A 24061-nucleotide genomic window follows, 5' to 3' on the forward strand; every position below is an offset into this window, starting at 1 on the left:
CACGCACGACAAAACTAACCGCCATTTTTGGTTGCCGTCTCGGGAATAAATAAAAACTGTTTCGGCTATCTGTCACCGGTGGTCTTAATCTCTTCTTAAACAGGACAACATATCGCTTTTCACCCGATCTCTCAATGGTTGAGTCACTTAAAAAATTTTTTATCGTATCCAAATCCACATTCAGATCTTCACCAAAATCGAATCGATTCGGTCTTGTCACACACCCAACCTGTCCACCAAGTTTCGTCCAAATCAGTCCACAACTTTTAAAGATATCGTGCTATATATCGGTTTAGCCCCATCACTCAATGGTGAAAATTCACTTTAGAAATTCTCTGATCCTGATCCGGATCCGGGTTCGAATATTCACCAAAATTTAATCAAGTCCTCCATGTCGCATACTCAACCTCTCCACAAAGTTTCGTCCAAATCGGTCAATAACTTTTTATGATATCGTGCTATATATCGGTTTAGCCCCATCACTCAATGGTGAAAATTCACTTAAAAAATTATCTGATCCGGATCCGGATTCGAATCTTCACCAAAATTTAATCAAGTCCTCCTTGTCGCATACTCAACCTCTCCACCAAGTTTCGTCCAAATCCATGAACAACTTTTTGAGATATCTTGTTGACAGACAAACAGACAGAGGTGAAAATATAACCTCCATCCACCTTCGGTGGCGGAGGTAAAAACACCAACAATAACGACAATAGCATAATAATAATATTAAGCTAATTACAGAATAATATTAACAATAATAATAGTAATAATAATTGGCAATAATATGACCAACCCCACTCCCATACCCATAGAGAGTGAGTGTTTCTAATATCTAAAAGTGGGCAAGATGTTTGAAAAGCAAGGTCGTGGTGCAGAATCATCATCGCTGTGTAGCACAAGCAAACAAATAAATAAAAACAAAGCACAATGTATCTGTCACATAAGAGAAAATGACAGGAAAAGGCAAATTACCCAAAACACGTGTAGAAAACCACAATAATATTAATTACAAACACGATGGCGTATGAGCCCACCTGTCTTGCGCAGCGGAAAATCCCTTTTGGTCTCGCCTTGAATCAGCTTGCCTGGTGCAACATCTTGCTGGCCTGCGCCAGAGTCGGCGGGTCTCCTGGAAGGACCACGAATGAGCAAAGCTGTGAAAGCAAATCTCAAAACGGGCACAGTGGTTGTGATTGAATGGAGGCCTTTCCACCAAATTTCAGAACCCAGTTACCCTTAAGGGTCCGAGTGGAGTTTACAGGCATCAAACAATAGGTTTCCCTGCAGCTCTCAAATGGCAAGCCTGGAGCTTTCGTTTATTTTTTTTTTTACCTCAACAGACAGGAATGGCACGAGTTGTGTAATTATTGTGAAAAATGAAGATCAATCCATTTTAACTTTTCACTTTTGGACTCGAAGCTCAAAAAGTAACTAAAACTGCAAGCAGTGACGATAGGCTTCCAGGCAAAATGGCCGCCATACCACGTGACTGATGACATCATCATTTCAATAAATTTTCTTCATCAGTAGTCGATCATATCTGTATATATTCCTACAGGTCGCACAAGATCTGCCTGCAACCCTCTTATGGTTAAACTGCCAAAATCAAGACTCTCTGCTCACCTTCACTCCTTCATTCCTCTTTTCTCCCGCCTCTGGAACAAACTCCCCCACTCTCTTCAATCCCACTCCTCCCTCCAGGTCTTTAAAACAGCTGTTCACCACCATCTCTTATCTTCCCCAATCCAAAACCTTGATCTTTTCTACCCCCGCTAATTTCACCCCAAATCCACTTTTTTGAGGTGACGTTTGTCTTCTTTCCTGGAAGTCCTTGGTGTCCTTGCGTTTTATACATATCCTGCCTCCCCCCCCCAGGCCCTCTCCCTCCCACACATCTCCTGATGTCCCTGCTCTCAAATGTTGTGTTTGTGCGCTTCCTCCCCTTCTCTCCCCATCTTGTCGACCGCTCCCCTTTTTATATACTTTGTTTGCTTGTTTGTTTGATTTGTTTGTTTGATTTGTTTGTTTGATAAATGTTAGCTCTTTCACGAGCCTCGACTCTGTATACAAAAAAATCTGTAAATTTTGGTTTGGATCGGTTAAGCTGATCTGGAGATATAGATTTTCAATATATTTTCCTTAAATCCAAGATGTCCACCATACCATGTGACTGATGTCATAGTTTGTAAAAAATAATCCTCATGTGTAGTCAATCATACGTATGAAGTTTCAGATTGATCTGTTGAGCGGTTCTGGAGATATGGATTTTCAAATACTTTTTCCTTAAATCCAAGATAGCTGCCATACCATGTGACTGATGATATCATAGTTTACAAATATTTTTCCCACATCAGTAGTTGATCATATGATTGACATTTTGCTTTGATCCATTAAGAGGTATTCCAGAAAAGAGTATTCAATTTTTTTTCTTAAATTCAAGATGGCAGCCAAACCACATGACTAATGTCATAGTTTGTAAAATATTTTCCCCTATCGGAATGTAAACGTGTTCAAGTTTCGTATTGATTGGATAGGAGGTTTCGGAGAAGTGCGTTTTTAAAGTTTTATTTTTAAATCTAATATGGCTGCCAAACCATGTGACCGATGACGTTTTTTTCACAAACTTTTAACCCCATGGCTAGGCAGTCATATTTGTAAAATTTTGCATTGATCCGTTCAGCGGGTCTGGAGAAGATGTTTAAAGTTTATGACGTCATAAGCAATGGCAGCCAATGTAGGTCAAAATTGCAAAACAAAATTCATGATGCACCAAATTACATTGGTATCTTTAATGAGATAAAGTTTCGTAGAGCTAGCTATAACAGTTTTCTCGGAATCATCTCCACAAAATGCGTGAGAATAATTGGTTCACGAGTTATCAAGTGACCACTATATTCGTCATGTGTGTGCGTCTGTCTGTGTGTGTGTCTCTGTGTGTGTCTGTCTGTCTGTCCACAGCATAACTACCCGATGATATCATCCGATCTTGATGAAGCTTGGGTGGGAGGTTGATAGCATGATCTAGTTGTGTCCTGCGTATAGTGGGGGTATTGCGCCCATTGTGGGCGGAGCCACGCCCGAAAAAGATGTCATTTTAGGGGGTAATCGATTTCAAGCAACATCTTCTCCGAGGGGTTTGGTGGAATCTGACAGGGGTTTCGGTATTTGGTTAGGCCAATGTCATGTGTCTAGCCCCACGGAGCTCGATTTCTCATTTTCGCCCCAAGGTCAAGGTCACAAGGTCACGAAATTTAGAAAAGTCGATTTTTATGGTTTTATTACATTGTTCGCTTCCTGATAGGGTGAAATGTCGTACATGATCTTATATTATCACATACATAATGAAATACAAGTTTTCCAACAAATTTCAAGAATCTTCGACCTTTGACTATTGAAGGTCACAAAGGTCAAATTTTCAAAATTTTCGGAATCGAACCGAATTTTCGGTATTGTGTAGCTAACTAACCTCATAATTGATTATACATTATTTTCTATCTCATTTCAATGTCAGTAACTTCGTTTTGACATTTCAAGGTCACAAAGGTCAAATTTTCAAAGTTGTCGGAATCGAACCGAATTTTCGGTATTGTGTAGCTAACTCGTCTCAACAGATAATACATTCCTATTTATATATTTTCAATGTCGGCTTTGACCTTTGTCATTGAATACCGCTCGCTCGTGAACCATCGTCGTCTCCTGACTTGTTGAAAGTAAATCCAAAATTTTCTCCTCCTGTGACGATTGGTGTGCCGGGAAATGGTTTTAATGTGTAGGCCGGGAGAATGGTTTTTGTGTTTTTGTTATTATTGTTATAGAACTCGGGGATTGTGCCCTTCCTTCCTTTCTTTGTTTCAGGCCATTCGCCATTTTTGTCTTTGCCACTTTTGACTTTTGCTATTCTTGTTATTTTTCAACTATTTTGCTTTGCAAAATTACCACAGTGTGACAGTGACTTTAGTTTTGCAAAGTGTTGATTAAAATACCCAAAAACTTAATTTTGCAACTCGCCAGCAAACTTATTCCAGTAAGAACCCCGAGTAATTTGTGAGTCCGAGTGTACCGGGCAACCTATATATATATATATATATATATATATATATATATATATATATATATATATATATATATATATATATATATATATATATATATATATATATATATATATATATATATATATATACATATATATATATATATATATAGGACAAATCTATACATATGACAGTCTACCTGGTTTGTTTGAACTGATTGCCTAGGCACTGATCACTTTTCAATACTGCAGACCATGGCAAAAGGAAAGAAAAAAAGAAGAAAAAACCAAGATTGGTCAAACCCGGGAATTCATCTTCTTGTTCATAATAATAATAATCTTCTTCAGACGGCATATTTCCAAGCTGCCTCCATCAATGGCAAAGATTCTGGTACAATCCGACAGAGTTTTACTTCATGCAGCATCCTTTACTATTGCAATTTTTATAGCTTGAAAGGATTCCATGAAAAGTCCGGAAAACTACATTTACCCAGGAGGCAAGAGTGGTCAACCAGACACGGTCTGCTATAAAAGGTTTTTGTATATGGTTGGATTCCTTCGACCCCCAGCAACAACTTCCAGGTGGACAACCTTTCCAACAGGCTACTGTAACTGTGCAATTCAAGATGGCGTCCAAGATGGTCGCCATATTTTTAAATCTCCATATTGTCGTCAATTGTTATCTTATTTTCATGTGTAATACTTTGTTTCTCTGGTTTTCAAGGTCAGGGAATCTATTTATGATGGTTTCAGAGTGATATGATGTGTTTTATGCCATTTGTCTCATAAAAATCATGTGGGCAGAAATGTCCAAAACTGTGTGATCTGTAGTGGCGTGGCCATTGTGTAGTGTGCATGTAGTCTAGCATATCAGAAATTTGCATGTAGTGTAGCATATCAATAGCTTGCATGTAGGCCTACTCTAGTTGCTAGTATGCATAACATGGTGGTGGTTTTGCTGTTGCAGGTGATTGCATGAGAGGTACGATGATGACCCAGGCAGAGAAACAGGTGGTGGAAGGAAGCTCGTCACTGAAAAAGGAACCCAAGAGGAGACGCCAGGACACTGACATCGACTACACAAAGTGCATAATATGTCAAGGACTTGGTGCAAAGGGACTATATAATATTACAACAACAGACAAACTAGTTTTGGCCATAAAGGCTCGACAAGATGAGACATTTGAGAGACTCAAATATGATTTGGCTACTGGTACATGGCTGACAGACAAAATGCCCAAATGGCACAGTAAATGTAGAAACTGGTACACGAATGAAAAGGGTTACAAACTTGCTGAAAAGAAGAACATTGGAAGCAGTGATACTGAAGACTTGAACCAGCCTGGGTGCAGTACCTCTTCCCAGCATTCAAGGTTAACCAAAATTCAAGGTTAATGCCAGTGGTGGAGACGTCGATGTCGTCAACTTTATTGGCAAACACGAGTGCAGTAAAGTACCCCCATCTTTATTCAATGAAGATGGAACCATGAGGGCTGCAGGTACAAAGGCTAGTCTAGTGAAAACACTGAAGGAGGAGACTCAAGTGACCAGTGCTGATATTCTGCCACAAGGAGACTGGAAGACGACAGTAGTGGTTGATGCAATGCATGCCATACGCCATTGGTCCTTCAAGAAAAATGAGACATTTGGAAACATTGCTGATCGCTACAAGGAGCAGCTGCTGGAAGATGTGCCTGCTGGCACAGAGATCATACATTTCTGCTGCGACCGATACAGTGAACAAAGCCTCAAATCAGCAGAACAGCAACACAGGTATGGCCAATCCAGGCAAGCAAAGGTGTTTGAGGTCAGTGAGCAGTACAAAGCCCCTGACCCACAGGAATTCTTCTCTGTGTCAGCTAACAAAGCAGCCCTTCTGAGTTTCTTGTGTGAGACATGGAGCAAGAGTGAACAGCTAAATCCAGCACTGGGCTCAACTCGCCTTTACTTAGGTGGAGGCTTCAATGAAGAAACCAAGAGCATGCTGGTCACTGAGGGGTCAGCCACCGACATCACTGCCTTGGAGTCCACACAGCAGGAGGCTGATACCAGAGTAATGCTTCATGCTATTTATAGTGTCCAAAATGAAGGTGTTGATAGGGTGGTCATTCATGGCAATGACACAGATATAATCATCATTTGTATCTACTATGCTGCCAGCATTCTGGAAGATCTTCCTGAACTGTGGGTAAGAACTGCTGTAGAGACATATCTGCCCATACACCAAATGGCTAGGTCACTAGGACCTTCGAAATGTCGTGCACTTCCCTTCATCCACAGCCTGAGTGGAAGGGATACGACCAGCTACCCATTCTTCACTGGCAAAAAGACCTGGTTGAACCGTAGCTATACCACAGACATAACTGAGCTCGAACACTTTGGTGAGCAAGGTCAGAACCGCAACCAGATCACATCAGACCTCATCAACCAGGCACGCAAACTTGTCATTGCTGTGTACACTAACAGATCTGATGACTTTGAGGACTGCGATCTTGGAAAGCTTAGAGCCTATAAATTCCTGATCAACAGGTCAACCATGCTGAAACTACTCCCACCAACAGAACATGCATTCCTTCTACATCTACAGCGTGCAGCTCTTGCAACTATTATAGATAAGACTGCACATGTGGCCAAGCCTCAGCTTCCCCCATTTGTGGATTATGGTTGGGCTCTGGAGGATGGGAAACTAGTTCCAGTCCTGTCAACTCAATCAGCCTGGCCACAGACAATTACAAAGGCTGTTGCATGTGGCTGCACCAAAGGCTGCAACAGGAACTGTTCCTGTGCCAGGAAGAACATGGCCTGTTACATTGTATGTCGTTGCCAGGGATCAGCCACCAAGTGCAGCCGAGTGAAATACATTGCAGCATTTGACAGCAGTGACAGCAGTGACAGTAGTGACAGCAGTGACTCAAACAGTGACAATTAACTGTATACCATCAGCTGTTCACATGGACACTTGTATTGCAGCATTATATTGAGTGGTAGACCTGTTCATAGGATGCAACATTGTGGCGTGTATCACTGACATGAATTTTACAAATATTTGCCTCAGCCATTTGGCTTGCATTCCAAACTGTGAAGCACATGCAGTAGTTCATTTCTCATGTAATCTGTTCTTGGTAACTAGTACCTTTCTGTACCATTATTGTTCTTACAACAACAGTAAACTACTGTGTATTGTTATTGTAGATTTTCTGTGTCATGGTCGCCTTAAAATAATATATTAACATGTAATAAATATTAGGCCTATAGTGGGGGGGCCAATGTAGCAGATTGAAATGCCCGGTGAAATTGCTTGTTAATTTTTGGACACTGGTTGGGCTGTCTTTAGGGATGATATAAGTTCTAGAAAAAATATGTCTCCAATTGTTTCAAGTTCTTTATGGCGGCCATTTTGGATTTTCAAAATGGCGGATGTCGAAAACGTAAAATTCCATTATCTTGGCTTCTAAATGACCTAGAGTTTCGATTCTGGTGTCCAGTTGTACATTTTTGGGGATAGAGAATTGAATGAAACCTTCTTTAATAACCTACAAGGGATAAAAATAGGTTTTTATGGCACAGCCGAACCAGTGTCCAAAATCTAACTTAATGCACATCTATCTTAATTGTTATTTGTTATTTGTATGTTCCAGATTCGTGACCCTGAGCTATGATGGAGCCAAAAAGCAAGAAAACCAAGAAAGAAACTGATTTCACACTTTGCATTCAGTGCCAGGATCCCCAAGGTGCACTAGTGACTGAGCCAGCACTGGGCTCATATGCAAAGTTTCTCCAGTTCATCCAGGAGAGGGCACGATATGGTGATGCCGACTTCAAACAGATCAGCGAACGATTAAGCTGTTTCACTGCCACTGACTTGAGGAACAATAAAGCAAAGTGGCACCGGGCATGTTATGGATCTACATGCAACACTGCTCACCTGGAGCGTGCTAGAGTTCGCCACCAGAAAGCCTGCGAACATGGCGACACCCAGCATCTTCATAAGAGGTGTGGACATCCTTCTTCTGCACCTGCCGCTGCAAGTACCTCAGGTTCTACGCAAGACGAGACTCTTCGCTTCACACGTTCATCATCAACTCCATTCAACAGAGACCTTTGTTTCTTCTGTCAAGAGGTCACTAAGGAAAGTGTACATGTTGTATGCACGTTCAACGCAGGTAAACAGCTGAAGAAAGCTGTTGAAGAAGGCAGCAACCACAAGTGGAAAGTTCAGCTGAGTGCTGCCATCAGTGCACATGATGCTCATGCGATCGACGTCAAGTATCATCTCCCATGCTGGGTGCAGAATGTCCAACGTGCTCCCAAGAGTGGGACATCAAGTGATGACAAAGAACACATACTGCAAGAAACTAATGTTATCAAAATAGCCGCAGACATTGAGTTTGTCAGCCTTGTTCGCTCTCTACTCCAAGCTGGTGAAATTCTCAACATGTCTGACCTGAAGTCGGTTTACTCCAGGATTCTTGACAATAATGGTGTGCACAATGTCCCATCACCTACTACCCAAGGCATGAAGGAGAAAATCAACTCTCACATTGATGACGTTCACTTCATGAAACCAAAACGTCGAAACGAGTCAGACTGTGTATTCTCCACTGCCGTGCGTGATGCAGCTGTCGAAGATGCAATGACGAAGACAAATGAAAAAAACATCGAACAACTGTTTGAGAGTGCCTCTGTTCTCCGCAGTGCCATTGCTTGTCAGAACAAGCACCCATGGCAATTTGAAGGAGAAATGAACACTGATGATGCTGAAAAGCATGTACCCAAAGTACTCTATGCTTTCCTCCGCTGGCTACTGGAAGGACCAGCCACGAGCATTGAGCCAGAGACTATGCGCTCAGCCACTATTCATCGAGATGTTATAACCATCAGTCAGAACATCATGTACGGCTACAAGTCAAAACGCCAAGTCACGTACAAGCCCAAAGAGCCAGATGCACCATTCCGCCATCGCTTAGAATGGCCACAGCAGCTTGCCGTTGCCATTGTAGTCCATCAGTCCACCAGAAACAAGAAGCTTCTGGATTTCCTGCATGGGTTCGGTCTGTCTGTTGATTATAGTCGGATCTTGCGGTTGGAGACACAGCTGGCCAACTCAGTCATAGAGTCTACGACAGAACAGGGTGTATACTTTCCAAGAACCATGCGCATAGGGACGTTTGTCTTCTTTGCAGTGGACAACAGTGACTTCAATGAAGACACACCTGATGGGAAGCGGACACTCCATGCTACAGCCTGGGCACTCTACCAACGACGGGAACATGCACCCTCCACAGATGAACATAGAACACTGACACTACATGACCGAAAGGCCAGACACCGCTCACTCAAGGTTCTGACTGCTCCAGACTTTGTTCCTTGCCAAGCACCAAACAAACAATCTGCCACAGGTACCACGTATAGCTTGAAGACACGGTCAAACCCAGATGTCACCAAGCCGTACTCTGCGACGGACACAGTGTGGCTACTTTCACGCACAATCATGCGAACAGCTGAAGCTGAGGACGTACAAGACGACATCATCCCACCAGATGACCAGCTGCAAGCTGCAGAACCCCAGCATGCTGACCCTGTTGGGTCACTCGTCCACGATCCAAAACAACCACCTGGCAGTAGGATCAAGCATCACGATATCCCAACTTGGACAGCCTACAACTCACTGCTCTCCTCTTCGAAGCCTCTGACAGAGGTCAACGCCCTGCCATTGGTAGCAGCACCAGCCCATGAATGGCAAACACTGATAACAGTCTTGAAACAGACACAGCAAATCAACTGCATGGTCATGGGTCCCGATAGGAAGACAGTGATCACCTTAGACATGGCCCTGTATGAGCGAGCCAAACAGCTGGAGATGACCAGAGATGACTGCAAAGGCAAGTGGGTACTGCGACTAGGGGAGATGCACACTGTGATGGCTGCACTGAGGGCTGCTGGGAATGCCATAGAGGACAGTGGTCTTGACGAGGCTTGGTCTGAGGCTGATATCTATGGCCCAACAACGACCAGACAAATACTGGAAGCCAAGCACATGAAGAGGGCTTTGGAGGCCCACATCACCACTGTCCAAGCCCTCTTCGACCTCTATGTGGACGAATTCTTCCAAGAGCATCCCCATCTGAGGGGCCCATGTACCCAGTCAGCACAACAGGTTGCCCAGAGCTGTCATCTACACAACCGAGAGGAGATGACAAGCGCGCAGAACAACATGCTAGCTGTCCTCGAGTCAAACGAAGTCCTGGAGGCCATGGCAAAGTTTGATGAGAGGAAAGAAGCCAAGAGTCCACTGTTCAAGTTTGTGCGACGCTACATGCGGATGATAATGCTGATATACACATTCATCCGTGCCACCCGTGATGGACAATTTGAGCTTCACCTGTCTTCACTGGATGAGATGTGCATATACTTCTTTGCACATGACAAACAGAAATATGCCAGGCTGACTCCCCGGTACCTTGCAGAGATGAAGGCCCTGAAGATGACAGATCCAGGGATCTACCAAGAGTTCATGGATGGGAACTTCAGTGTCCATAAGAATGAAATCCCCTTCTGTGCTGTAGGTGTGGACCATGCACTGGAGCACATCAACAGGATCATGAAGGTGACAGGGGGTATTGTGGGCATTACCCAGAATGCCAGTGCCCGCGAAAGGTTCTTTCTGACAGCACCAGAGCTGAGTAGGCTTGCTGAAGAAGCCCGTCAGATGGCTGGCTCACAATCAGCTACACGCAAGGAGCACCACGACCTATCAACCACAGTCTGGGCTCGGCAGGAAGACAGCATTCGTCGACTGAAGAATGTGATCAGAGAGTCCATGAATCCCATGACGCATGAGGGTGAAGACCTGACGACTATCATCACCAAGGTGGTGATGCCAGCTGAAGTACAGAAGGATGTGTTGGCATAAGTGCGTGAAAATCCAAGATGGCTGCCATAAGAACCCTTTTGATCATATGTAGGTGTATAAATGTGTGTTTATTGGATTAAGTATCCGCAAATATGTACATTTGGACACCAAAATTAACACTCTAGGTCATTTAGAAGCCAAGATAATGACAATTTCGGTTTTCAACAAACGCCATTTTGATAATCCAAAATGGCCGCTATAAAGAACTTGAAAAAAATGGAGACATATTTTTTCTACAACTTCTATCATCCCTAAAGACAACCCAACCAGTGTCCACAAATTAACATTTGAATTCAACGGGAAAACATTGGCCCCCCCACTACTAGTACATGGTATAAAACACATCATATCACTCTGAAACCATCATAAATAGATTCCCTGACCTTGAAAACCAGAGAAACAAAGTATTACACATGAAAATAAGATAACAATTGACAATATGGAGATTTACAAATATGGCGACCATCTTGGACGCCATCTTGAATTGCACAGTTACAGTAGCCTGTTGGAAAGGTTGTCCACCTGGAAGTTGTTGCTGGGGGTCTAAGGAATCCAACCATATACAACAACCTTTTATAGCAGACCGTGTGTTTTCACAAAAAATGGGGGGTTTGCCCCCTGGGCAATTCCTTTGTAAAATAATAGGAAGAGATACAAGGGGTGGGCGGGACTGTGACTGTCAATCAGCCGGGTAGTGGGTGGGGGCCACGAGACACATTTACCTTAGATGGGTGATGAGCTGTGCTCGGTTTCCACCAGATGCAGCTGTGCTTTGCATTCAGACGAAAGAGTTCAATTTTTGTCTCTTCGGACCACAGAATCTTTTGCCTCTTACTCTCAGTCTTCTACGTGCCTTTTTGCAAACTCCAGGCGTGCTGTCATGTGCCTTTTTCTAAGGAGTGGCTTCCATCTGGCCACACTCCCATAAAGCCTAGATTTGTGAAGTGCTGCAGAGACTGTTGTCCGCCAAGGAACTCTGTAGTTCTGTCAGAGTGGTCAATGGGTTCTAGGTCACCTCCCTGACCAAGGTCCTTCTTGCCCTGTTGTTCAGTTTGGTTGGACGACCATCACTAGAAAGAGCCTGGGTAGTTCCATATTCTTTCAGTTTCCTAATGATGGAGCTCACTGCGCTCTTGGGAACTTTCAACACTCTATAAATTGTTTTATACCCTTCCCCAGAACTATGCCTCCTCACAATTCTATCCCAGAGATCTATGGAAAGTTCCTTGGACTTCATGGTGGAGTTTCTGCTCTGACATGCACTGTGAACTGTAGGACCTGATATAGGAAGGTGGGTTTCTTTTAAAATCATGTCCAATCAATTTTATTGGCCACAGATGGACTCCAATCAGAGGAAATTGGATGCATTTAAGCTCAATTTGGAGTGTCATAGCAAAGGGGATGAATACTTATTGGCTCAAGACATTTCAGCTTTTTATTTTTAATTATTTTGTAAAAATTTCTAAAAAAAATAATTCCACTGACATTGGGGGTATTTATTACATGTAGATGAGTGACAAAAAATCTCAATTTAGTCCAATTTAAATTTAATTCAATTTAACCCATTCAGGCTGTAATTCAATTCAATTCATGGTTTTATTATCAAATCATCGCAGACGGAAGCTGAATTGTGAATGATTTACAATATAACATAAAAATCAAATATGAAATAAATAAGTAAATACATTACAATCACTATAACATCTACAAATAATTAAAATGAATTTAAAAGTACAACACTACAAGTACATATGCAGGCATTAAATACATGAAAAAACAGAAAATATGTAAATAAACAAAATATGTAACACAACTAAATATGAAAAAAGTCAAGGGGTATGAATACTTTCCGAAAGCACTGTATATATATATTTTTTTTTTTTTAAAGGAAAAGAAACAAGTAATAAAAACATATTTTAAAATGTAAAGGGATGCATGGAAGTTACTCCAAAAAGTATGGAAACAAGGTCACAATAAATGATCATGTGAAACCATCCCTACATCTTTACTTGATAATGGGTGTGTGTGTGTGTGTGTGTGTGTGTGTGTGTGTGTGTGGTAGACTGCCGTAGACCCCCATAATGAATGTGGATTTTAATTTGGTCAATACACCTTCGTTAGGCATCAGATATGAAGCTTATGGCCAAGTTTCATCAAAACCGTGTGTTTGGTTCAAGCGATAATGACTGACTGAATGACTGACTGAATGACTGACCTACCTACGGGCACTGCTGGTTCGCATAAGCTGACCGGAATAAATTCCAGCTGTGCTCACGAAGTGAAAAGCAGGGTTAAGCGATCGGGTGGTGCGTACGTGCAGCGTATGCACGTATGTGTCTGCATTTTAAAAATACATTTTCGCAGCAAGCGTTGGTCCGATTGACACGAAATGTTACACCATAGGAGCGCCTCCTCCTGGATAATTTTTTAGCCATAATTATGATGTCATATGTCACGTGGTACGGACGCCATCTTGGAAAAACTTTGCACCTCTTTATCTCCGAAACTGCCCTTTGGGGAATAAGTGTTGTTACCTCCGCCACCAAAGGTGGATGGAGGTTATGTTTTCACCCCTGTTTCATGAGTCCGTTTGTCTGTCTGTCCGTCCGTTTGTGAACAAAATATCTCAAAAATTTGTGGACGGATTCGGACAAAATTTGGCAGAGAGGTAGCGTATGTGACAAGGACGAAATGATTATAAGCTTTTTTGGTGACAATCAGGATTTGGATCTGGCTACTAGAAATTTTAAAGTGATTCTTCACCATTGAGTGATATGGCCAAAAACGATACATAGCAGGATATCTCAAACAGTTATGGACGGATTTGGACGAAACTTGTTGGACAGGTTGTGTGTGTGACAAGGAAGAATCGATTCAATTTTGGTGAAGATCCGGATCCGGATCCAGGTAGTAGAATTTTAAAAGTGATTCTTCACCATTGAGTGATATGGCCAACCAGGCGGAGGTATGATCTCGACTGAGTGCCGTTCGAGTTAACTATGACGTCATTGGTGCCTTAATTATGACGTAATAATTCGCCAAGTACAACGCTTAGTCTGATCAGTTCGAAATGTATTGAGTGTGATCAACGCAACAATTATATTAGAGAATGTAAATTTATGACATCATCGCTCACGGCGTCTGGCAGCCATATTGGATCAAAGATTAAAACACTTATTGCGAGTTGGCTCGCACCAAGTTGACTGTGCGGGGAAAGTATTCTATGAATACCATCTTGTTAATATGGATATCAAATTGGTTTTAAACATTCTATACATTGTTATCATTATTATTATTTTACGAATATAGATCAATTTGGTTTAACAGGCGATTAATGATAAGACACGGGACAAATTCCTTACGCAACATCAAAATGGTAGACGGTTTTGGCCGTTGAAGAATGGGTTTGGAGGACATGAGGGGGGGCAGACACCCATGTATACATACCGATTAAGAACAAAAGCCTTCAGGTGTTCTTTAACCACAGTACTTGCGATGGCACCTGCAACGCACAATCATCACCTCAATTACACAATTATTGTACAGGTACCCCCCCCCCCCCCCCCCCCCCCGCAAACGAAGGGGTTACGTACACTTATAACCCTTTAACCCTACATTATGCGAACATACATTATGCGGGAACTCATTTTCCATTAAATCTCATGGGGAAATTACACTTCGGTTCCTAACAGTAAATTTTTCAGTCTAAAAGAAAAGCCTTTAATAAAAGCTTGATATAACGATGGTTTTAGTTGCAAGTGACATCATAATATTATTATTTACCTAATAATAAAGACAGTAACACAATAATAAAGTTAATTTGGTTGCAACACTTACCAAAACAATCTTGAGTCCAAGTTTCTGTATAGAGCACAGAAGGTGTGGTGGGAGGTCATTATTTTTAACCCTTTCATTCCGAAAAGTTAATTCTTCCGAAAAAGAAAAAGAAAAGAAAAGTTAAATCGGTTATACTGGGTGGTTTGTCATTGCCTTCCCAGGATCGTTTGTCTGTGCTCCATCCTTTTAAATGCTGAGTATCAAGCAAGGGAGCAGCACGACGTACCATTTTAAAGTCTTTCGCATGACTTGGCAGGGTTTTAAACCGCTGACCTCACAGACGCAGATCGGAGCTCCATCTCTAATCATTACACCACCAAGTCTGGTGTTGACCGCAGAGATCTGTCGGTGTGTTTTGTGTGAAAACTTTCAAACATAGAAAGGTGACTGAATTTACCAATTTACAGTGGAATCAATGACTGTTGTGTACAGGCTTGAGCTTATGAAGGGAAGCAATCAGGTGGCCGCTGGTTGTGTTAGACAGAGGAATGTTCTGTACAGGTTATTTAACACAGGTTTTCTCTGCGGGAGGAATTTAAGTGGCTGCTATGAACAGGTGATCACTCTGTATACATAGTCACTAAATCAGGTTTGACAGCACTGTATATATGTGTGTTGAATATGTTTTTTTGTTTTTATTTATTTTATGTTTTTATATGTTTTTCAACAATACGAATGTTGAATATGGGATGTTGTGAAATTAACATCATTTACAACAATCCTTTAAATTATTTATATTTAAGTTTAGGAAAAACCGATACTGTACAATTCATTAAGTGTGTGTGTGTGTGTGTGTGTGTGTGTGTGTGTGTGTGTGTGTGTGTGTGTGTGTGTGTGTGTGTGTGTGTGTGTGTGTGTGTGTGTGTGTGTGTGTGTGTGTGTGTGAGAGAGAGAATAAAAGAGAGATAGAATTGTGAGGAACAGAAATGACAAAACGAGATGTGTGTGTGTGTGTGTGTGTGTGTGTATGGGTGTGTGTGTGAGTGTGTGTGTGTGTATATATATCTATATGTACGAGTATATACGGTAAAGGCCAAAAATATTGGCACCCTTGCACTTGTTTTTCAAATAATGCACCATTTCTTCCAGAAAATTGTTGAAATAAAAAAATATTTTGGAATCCACATTTGTATTTATTTGGCTTGCAGTGGAGCAAAACAAAAAAGCTGAAAAAGTGACCAAATCTTAGCTTATTCCACACAGAAATCCTAAAATAGCCTGGACAATATAATTTGCACCTTTTAGAAGTTGTTAGAAATTATTAGATTTCAAGCAGGTGATTCTCCTTTACTTTGGAATTGAACTCACCTGTGGTGAGTTGCAGGTGCCTGCAATATAAAATCACTCATTCAACCAGTTTGAATGGAAAAAGAGTCATTCTGCTGTTTTGTGTCACTGTGTGTACCGCAATGAGCATGGCGAATAGAAAGAAAACCAGAGAATTGTCTGAGGAGGTCAGACACAAGATTGTACCTAATTGTTACGACGTGGCGTGGTGCTGACGGGGCCCCTGCAGCCGTGATGCCCCCCCACCCCCCCATCCCCCCCAGAATTTCCATGTTTTAAACGTTTCCCAGTGTGTACCCTGGATTAGAATAGGTACACCATATCCCTGCGTGTCGTAAGGGACGACTAAGAGGGTTGGCGTCAGGAAGGGCATCCGGCCATAAAAACATTGCCTCAAAAAGAGAACCATGACAATTACAACTACATATGGGCAGTGTACAGCCCAAAGTGGAGATCGGTTTCTGAGGTTTGGGACATGGAATGTAGGGACAATGACAGGGAGATCAGGAGAAGTGGTGGAAGTATTGGTCAGAAGAAGAGTGGACATATGTTGTGTGCAAGAGACGAGATGGAAGGGAAGTGGTGTGAGAATGGTGAAGGGTAGGCAGGGACAGAAATACAAGTTTGTGTGGCAAGGGTGCCCGGAGGGCGTGAATGGTGTTGGTGTCCTGTTTTCTGAGGAGTTTGTAGACAGTGTGGTGAGTGTGACTAGAGTGAGTGATAGGTTGATGATGGTGAAAATGATGATTGGAAAGCTCTTGGTGAACGTCATCTCGGGATATGCTCCGCAGGTTGGTCGGAGCAATGAAGAGAAGGACAAGTTCTGGTGTGCGATAGAGAAGCTGATGGAAAACGTGAAAGATGAGGAAGTTGTTGTGGTAGGAGAAGATCTAAATGGACATGTGGGAAGGAGTATGGACGGTTTTGAGGGAGTTCATGGGGGTTACGGATATGGTGTGAGAAATGGAGTAGGTGAAAGGATTTTGGAGTTTGCTGATGGAGCTGATTTGTTGATTTGAAATACTCAGTTCCAGAAAGAGGATAATAAGCTTGTTACATACACGTCAGGTGGGTCGACGACAACCGTTGACTACCTGATGGTGCGTAGGCGAGATCGGGGGCACCTCCGGGACACAAAGGTGATCCCGGGGGAGGAGGCTGTTTCACAGCACCACTTGGTTGTCTGCGACATAAGGGTGAAAGGTGCGAGGAGAGCTCGGCGGGTGAAGTACCAACCGAGAATGAAGGTGTGGAGGTTGAAAGAGGTGACAGTAAGGGAGGCATTAAAAGAGAGGCTGAGTAGAGTAGAGGATGATGTGGTTGAGCTTGAAAGTGGTTGGATGTCAATGAAAGCTAGTCTGTTGGGAGCCGTTGGTGAGGTATGTGGATGGACAAAAGGACCACCAAGGCACTCGGAAACATGGTGGTGGGATGATGAAGTTGGAAAGAGGATTGACGAGAAGAGGAAGAAGTTCAAGGAGTGGCAGAAGGCGAAGGGTACGGGAGCAGAAACAGCAGAGCATGAAAGTTATAAGGCAGCCAAGAAGGCTGCAAAGAAAGAGGTAGCAAAGGCGCAGGAGGCATGTAGGAAAATGTTCGGAGAACGCTTGGATTCGGAAGAGGGTCAGAGAGCAGTATTCAGGATTGCAAAGCAGATAGCGAAAGAGAGGTGTGATGTGATGGGGGTGAGTTGCTTGAAGGATGAAGTGGGACAAATCGTTGTGGACCCAGATGGAATTAAAGGAAGATGGAAAAGATATATTGAAATGCTGTTGAATACAGAGAATGAATGGGATGGCAACATAGAGAGTAACCCAGTTTTAGGACCGGCAGAGAAGATAACTGAGAAGGAAGTTGAGGAAGCGATAAAAGCAATGAAGAGTAGAAAAGCGTCAGGGCCGACGGGAGTTGTGGGAGATATGTTGAAGGCAGCAGGAAGTTGGGGTGTGAAGAGAATGACAGAGATCTGTAATCTGGCAGTGAAAGAAGGCCGCATTCCGGTGGATTGGGAACTGAGTACCCTCGTCCCTCTATACAAGGGGAAAGGTGACCTTCTGGAGTGTGGCTCGTACCAATACAAGCGTTAAAGTTATTGGAGCATGGAATGAAGGTATTGGAAAGGGTGTTGGAGAGGAGGATAAGGAAGAAGGTGAAGATCGACGAAATGCAGTTTGGATTTATGCCAGGAAGAGGAACGACAGACGCACTCTTTATTGTGAGGCAGTTGCAGGAGAAGTACATGAAGAAGAGGAAGAGGTTGTTTCTTGGGTTTGTTGATCTGGAGAAAGCATTAGATAGGGTTCCACGCAAAGTATTGACATGGGCAATGAGGAAGTTAGGAGTGGAGGAATGGTTGATCAGAGTAGTGATGGCAATGTACAAAAGAGCGCGCACAGCTGTAAGGACGAAGGACGGGAACAGTGGTGAGTTTGAGGTGAAGGTGGGAGTGCATCAGGGGTCGGTACTAAGTCCACTACTATTTGTAGCTGTGATAGAGGTGCTGGCTCAGAACGTAAAGGAGGGTTTACCGTGGGAGTTGTGGTATGCAGATGATCTGGTGTTGATTGCGGAAAGTATGGATGGATTGAAGGAAAAAAAGGAACAAGTGGAAGGAATGTATGGAGACAAAAGGTCTGAAGGTGAATATCAGAAAGACAAAGGTGATGGCAAGTGGTAAAGCATGTGGTGAGGTGGAAAGAACTGGGAAGTGGCCCTGTGCTGTGTGCAGGAAGGGTGTCGGAGTGAACTCCATTCAATGTACAATGTGTGCTGAGTGGGTTCATCAAAAATGTAGTGGTCTGAGAGGGTCATTAACCAGTGTGGCAGCTACATTCAAATGTAAGGTGTGCACAGAGGGAGCTGCAGATGGAGGAAATGTTGAGTTGGATCTTGAAGACGGCGTGAAGCTGGAAGGTGTGAAAACATTTTGCTACCTCGGAGACATGCTGAATGGAGAAGGTGGATCAGACTCGGCAACGGTTGCTCGAGTGAGATGTGCATGGAAGAAGTTTTGGGAACTGAGTGGCGTGCTGATGAGGAGGGGAGTGTCGTTGAGGCTGAAGGGAAAGGTGTATGCTGCATGTGTGAGAAGTGTTATGATTTATGGGAGCGAGACATGGGTAATGAACGTATAGCAGCAACGAAGGTTGGAAAGGGTGGAAATGCGAATGGTTCGATGGATGTGCGGAGTATCGTTGAGAGAGAGGAAGACAAATGATGAATTGCGAAAAATGATGGGAATAGAGCCTGTGATTGATGCTGTGAAGAGGAACAGGTTGAGATGGTTTGGTCATGTATTGAGGAAGGATGAAAGTGACTGGTTGAGAAGAGAGATGGAAATGAATGTAGAAGGAAGTAGAGGACGGGGAAGACCGAGAAAGCCTTGGCTAAAAATGGTGGAAGAAGAAATGCGGGCAAGGGGGTTAACAAGGAGAGATGCAGAAAATAGGGCAAGGTGGAGAAGATTGTCATGGGGACCGCAAGGCTAACCCCCGCTCTAGCAGGGAAATGGCCTTAAAATGCATGTTGTTGTTGTTGTATAGCGAAAGAGAGGTGTGATGTGATGGGGGTGAGTTGCTTTAAGGATGAAGTGAGACAAATCGTTGTGGACCCAGATGGAATTAAAGGAAGATGGAAGAGATATGTGGAAATGCTGTTGAATGCAGAGAATGAATGGGATGGCAACATAGAGAGTAACCCAGTTTTAGGACCGGCAAAGAAGATAACTGAGAAGGAAGTTGAGGAAGCGATAAAAGCAATGAAGAGTAGAAAAGTGGGAGGGCCGATGGGAGTTGTGGGAGATATGTTGAAGGCAGCAGGAAATTGGGTTGTGAAGAGAATGACAGAGATCTCTAATCTGGTGGTGAAAGAAGGCCGCATTCCAGTGAATTGGGAACTGAGTACCCTTGTCCCTCTATACAAGGGGAAAGGTGACCCTCTGGACTGTGGCGCGTATCGAGCGATAAAGTTATTGGAGCATGGGATGAAGGTATTGGAAAGGGTGTTGGAGAGGAGGATAAGGAAGAAAGTGAAGATTGACGAAATGCAGTTTGGATTTATGCCAGGAAGAGGAACGACAGATGTGCTTTTTATTGTAAGGAGGTTGCAGGATAAGTACATGGAGAAGAGGAAGAGGTTGTTTCTTGGGTTTGTTGATCTGGAGAAAGCATTCGATAGGGTTCCACGTGAAGTAGTGACATGGGCATTGAGGAAGTTAGGAGTGGAGGAATGGTTGATCAGAGTAGTAATGGCAATGTACAAAAGAGCGCGCACAGCTGTAAGGACGAAGGACGGGAACAGTGGCGAATTTGAGGTGAAGGTGGGAGTGCATCATGGGTCGGTACTAAGTCCACTACTATTTGTAGCTGTGATGGAAGTGCTGGCTCGGAACGTAAAGGAGGGTTTACCGTGGGAGTTGTTGTATGCAGATGATCTGGTGTTGATTGCGGAAAGTATGGATGAACTGAAGAAGGGGATGAACAAGTGGAAGGAATGTATGGAGACAAAAGGTCTGAAGGTGAAAATCAGAAAAACGAAGGTGATGGCAAGTGGTAAAGCATGTGGTGAGGTGGAAAGAACTGGGAAGTGGCCGTGTGCTGTGTGCAGGAAAGGTGTCGGAGTGAACTCCATTCAATGGACAATGTGCGCTGAGTGGGTTCATCAAAAATGTTGTGGTCTGAGAGGGTCATTAACCAGTGTGGCAGCTAGATTCAAGTGCAAGGTGTGCATAGAGGGAGCTGCAAATGGTGGAAATGTTGAGTTGGATCTTGGAGACGGCCTGAAGCTGGAAGGTGTGAAAACATTTTGCTACCTTGGAGACATGCTGAATGAAGAAGGTGGATCAGACTCGGCAACGGTAGCATGAGTGAGAAGTGCATGGAAGAAGTTTCGGGAACTGAGTGGCGTGCTGACGAGGAGGGGAGTGTCATTGAAGCGGAAGGGAAATCGTGTATGTTGCATGTGTGAGAAGTGTTTTGATTTATGGGAGCAGGACATGGGTAATGAACATAGAGCAGCAACGAAGGCAGGAAAGGGTGGAAATGCGAATGGTTCAGTGGATGTGCGGAGTATCGGTGGATGTGTGGAGTATCATTGAGAGCGAGGAAGACAAATGATGAATTGCGAAAGATGATGGGAATAGAGCCTGTCATGGATGCTGTGAAGAGAAACAGGTTGAGATGGTTTGGTCATGTGTTGAGGAAGGATGAAAGTGACTGGTTGAGAAGAGCGATGGAAATGAATGTAGAAGGAAGTAGAGGACGGGAAAGACCGAGAAAGACTTGGCTAAAGGTGGTGGAAGAAAAAATGCGGGCAAAGGGGTTAACAAGGGGAGATGCAGAAAATAGGGCAAAATGGAGAAGATTGTCATTGGGCCCGCAAGGCTAACCCCCGCTCTAGCAGGGAAAATGGCCTTAAAATGCCTGTTGTTGTTTGTTGTATCTGTCCACCTGTCCTGTGCTCACCAACCTCCATCAGAACCCATGCGGGTGGCGAGTAAGTCCCTCACCATGAGACAGTCAGTCTTCCGAACTCGTCAAATTACCTTCCCACATTCTTCCTTCACGCACTCCACATTTATCACAATGGATAACGCTTCTCAAACATGCCAATTACAAGGAACATGAAGCCAGGCCATTTGGCATTTGCACGCGAGGAAGGGAGCGAGCACGAGGAACACATAGACTAGTTAACCACCTGCATTCATTCTTTCTCTTATTCCCCAAACTGTGAAATTCACCCTGGGTCTGTCCTGGCATCCTTTTTATTTCAAACCTTCAAATGCACTGCCACTCACGACCTCGTGCACTCACTCATGTACTTCCACAATTTATTTGACACACAAATTCTTCCTATTGTTTTCCTCTCTCGGTCATTGTTACTCCTTTTTCCATTATTCCCCTTTTTTCCTCCTCCAGTATGCCATCCCCACCCCACCTCTTTATACCCTTTGTTAGTTTGTAAACACAGTGCCCTTTATCATTTAACTCCTCCATGAGCCAACACACTTGTATAAAAGTCAAACATGTAAAGTTATTAAAACAGGTACACATGACAAACAGCACTGTGGGTAAATAAATTAATGTTCATGAATATTTTGTGATCAATGCTTAGCAGTGTCAGTTGTAGGCAACCACAAGATCATATAAAAGTCGTGAAAGATAAAAGGCTACGTGGATATTTTGGGCCTAGAGATGGTGGACTATGCTATGATGCCATCGAGTTCCACATTGACCGCTGGTCCATGTGGAACACCTGGTTTTTGTTTTTTTGACCAACTCTTCTATCAAAAGCAAAATGTCCAGCATATTCAAACATGACTCACTCTCTTGGCCCTTGTTCTTGCGCATCACGGCTTGCAGTTGTTCCTCTAGCTCACGCTGCTGCTTCTGTTGTGACTGCTGCTCCAGCAACTCTGCCTGTTCTTGCATGGCGAGAGTCTGGGTTCACAACAAACAAGAAAAGCAATCAATTCACCTCCGACCTGTTCAGCCACACATGTACTGCCTATGTGCAGTGAGCACTCGCTGCTTATATGCACCATGCAAATAGGTCCCTCTCATGGGGTCAAGTCGAAGTTAGTGGTTGACAAATGAGCTTGTGCACAGTATAAAGCATTGGAAAACCGGAATGTATTGGACTTCTGAGAACAAGGATGACCACGCTCCTCGACGTTTATATATATGTATCTTAAACACTCCACACTAACCTGCAAACGATGCTGAAGTTGCACTTGATGCATACTCGACAATTCCTGTTGACGCCGGTGGTACTCGGCCAGAAGCACTTGGCGTTGTAAATGTTGTTGTTGCTGGAGGTGCAGAAGGTCAAACTGCAGCAGTCCGTGTTGCTGCCTCCCGCAATGCAACACAGCGTCCGTTCCAATGGTGCTCCCTGTGCCCGTGCCATGTGCCGCGGCAGGCTGCAAGCTTGGTGCCTCAGCAGACATCTCTGCACATAACCAGAGCAAATAAAATGAGCACATCATGGACAGTCAAGGTTTTTAGGGTTTAGGTTTAAAGGTTTTTTTTAGGGGTTTTTGATAAATAAGCGAACAATGTTGAGGATACATTTGATAAAAAATAAATAAATAAAAACAAGTACAGATAAAAAACAAGTACAGATAAAGTACACCGCTCCAATGCCAAATAAATAAATATCCCCCAGGGCGGCATTGCCGGGACGTGCCCGTACAACACATACAACAACTCGTACAGTCACGTGAAAAAGTAAGTACACCCCATGTAAAGTTTTGACTTTTTCAACATATTTCAACATACAGCTATTTTATCTTCATTTCAACAATATTGATAGATAAAGGTGATATAATATAACAAATATCATGAAACATTTACATTTTGTAGTCCATTGTATAATTTAAATACACATAAATGCAAATTTCGCATGTGGAAAAAGTAAGTACACCCTTGGATCTAATTGGTGGTATTGCCCCCTTTGGCAGAAACAACCTCAATTAGGCGTTTCTTATAACTTTCTACCAGTCTCTGACATCGATTGGGAGAAATTTTTGCCCACTCCTCCATGCAGAATTCTTTCAGCTGTGCGATGTTTGAGGGGTTTCTTGAATGCACAGCTCGTTTCAAATCCCCCCCACAACATCTCGATGGGATTTAGATCCGGGCTTTGATTTGGCCATTCCAGAACCCTCCATTTCTTTCTTTTCAGCCATTCCTTGGTGGATTTACTGGTATGTTTAGGGTCATTGTCATGTTGCAAGGTCCACCTTCGGTTGAGCTTCAACTTTCCGACAGATGGCCTCACATTATCCTCAAGCACCCTCTGGTCCAATGAAGAATTCATAGTGGATTCTATGATGGTGAGCTGCCCAGGCCCTGATGCAGCAAAGCTGCCCCAAACCATAATATTTCCACCTCCATGCTTTACAGTTGGTATCAGGTTCTTGTGGTCAAATGCTGTCTTTGGTTTTCGCCAAACATGTCTTCTGGTACTGTGGCCAAATAGCTCTACCG

At 43.3% G+C, this 24061-nt stretch overlaps 1 protein-coding gene across 7 annotated transcripts in view; it reads right to left on the reverse strand.

Annotated features, from left to right (window-relative positions):
- Positions 1-24061, reverse strand: part of LOC137413004 (histone deacetylase 4) — a 233663-nt gene that overhangs the window by 84877 nt on the left and 124725 nt on the right. For all 7 annotated transcript variants that reach the window (XM_068098374.2, XM_068098367.2, XM_068098373.2 and 4 more), the window contains exons 3-6: positions 22780-23021; positions 22396-22510; positions 14397-14451; positions 1038-1132 (exon numbers count right to left, since the gene is read on the reverse strand). In XM_068098374.2, coding sequence (XP_067954475.2) covers positions 1038-1132; positions 14397-14451; positions 22396-22510; positions 22780-23021 — 507 coding nt within the window. The remainder of the gene's footprint in view (positions 1-1037; positions 1133-14396; positions 14452-22395; positions 22511-22779; positions 23022-24061) is intronic.

Source organism: Myxine glutinosa, chromosome 7, assembly GCF_964187855.1.
Source record: "Myxine glutinosa chromosome 7, kmMyxGlut1.1, whole genome shotgun sequence".
Lineage (NCBI taxonomy): Eukaryota > Metazoa > Chordata > Myxini > Myxiniformes > Myxinidae > Myxine > Myxine glutinosa.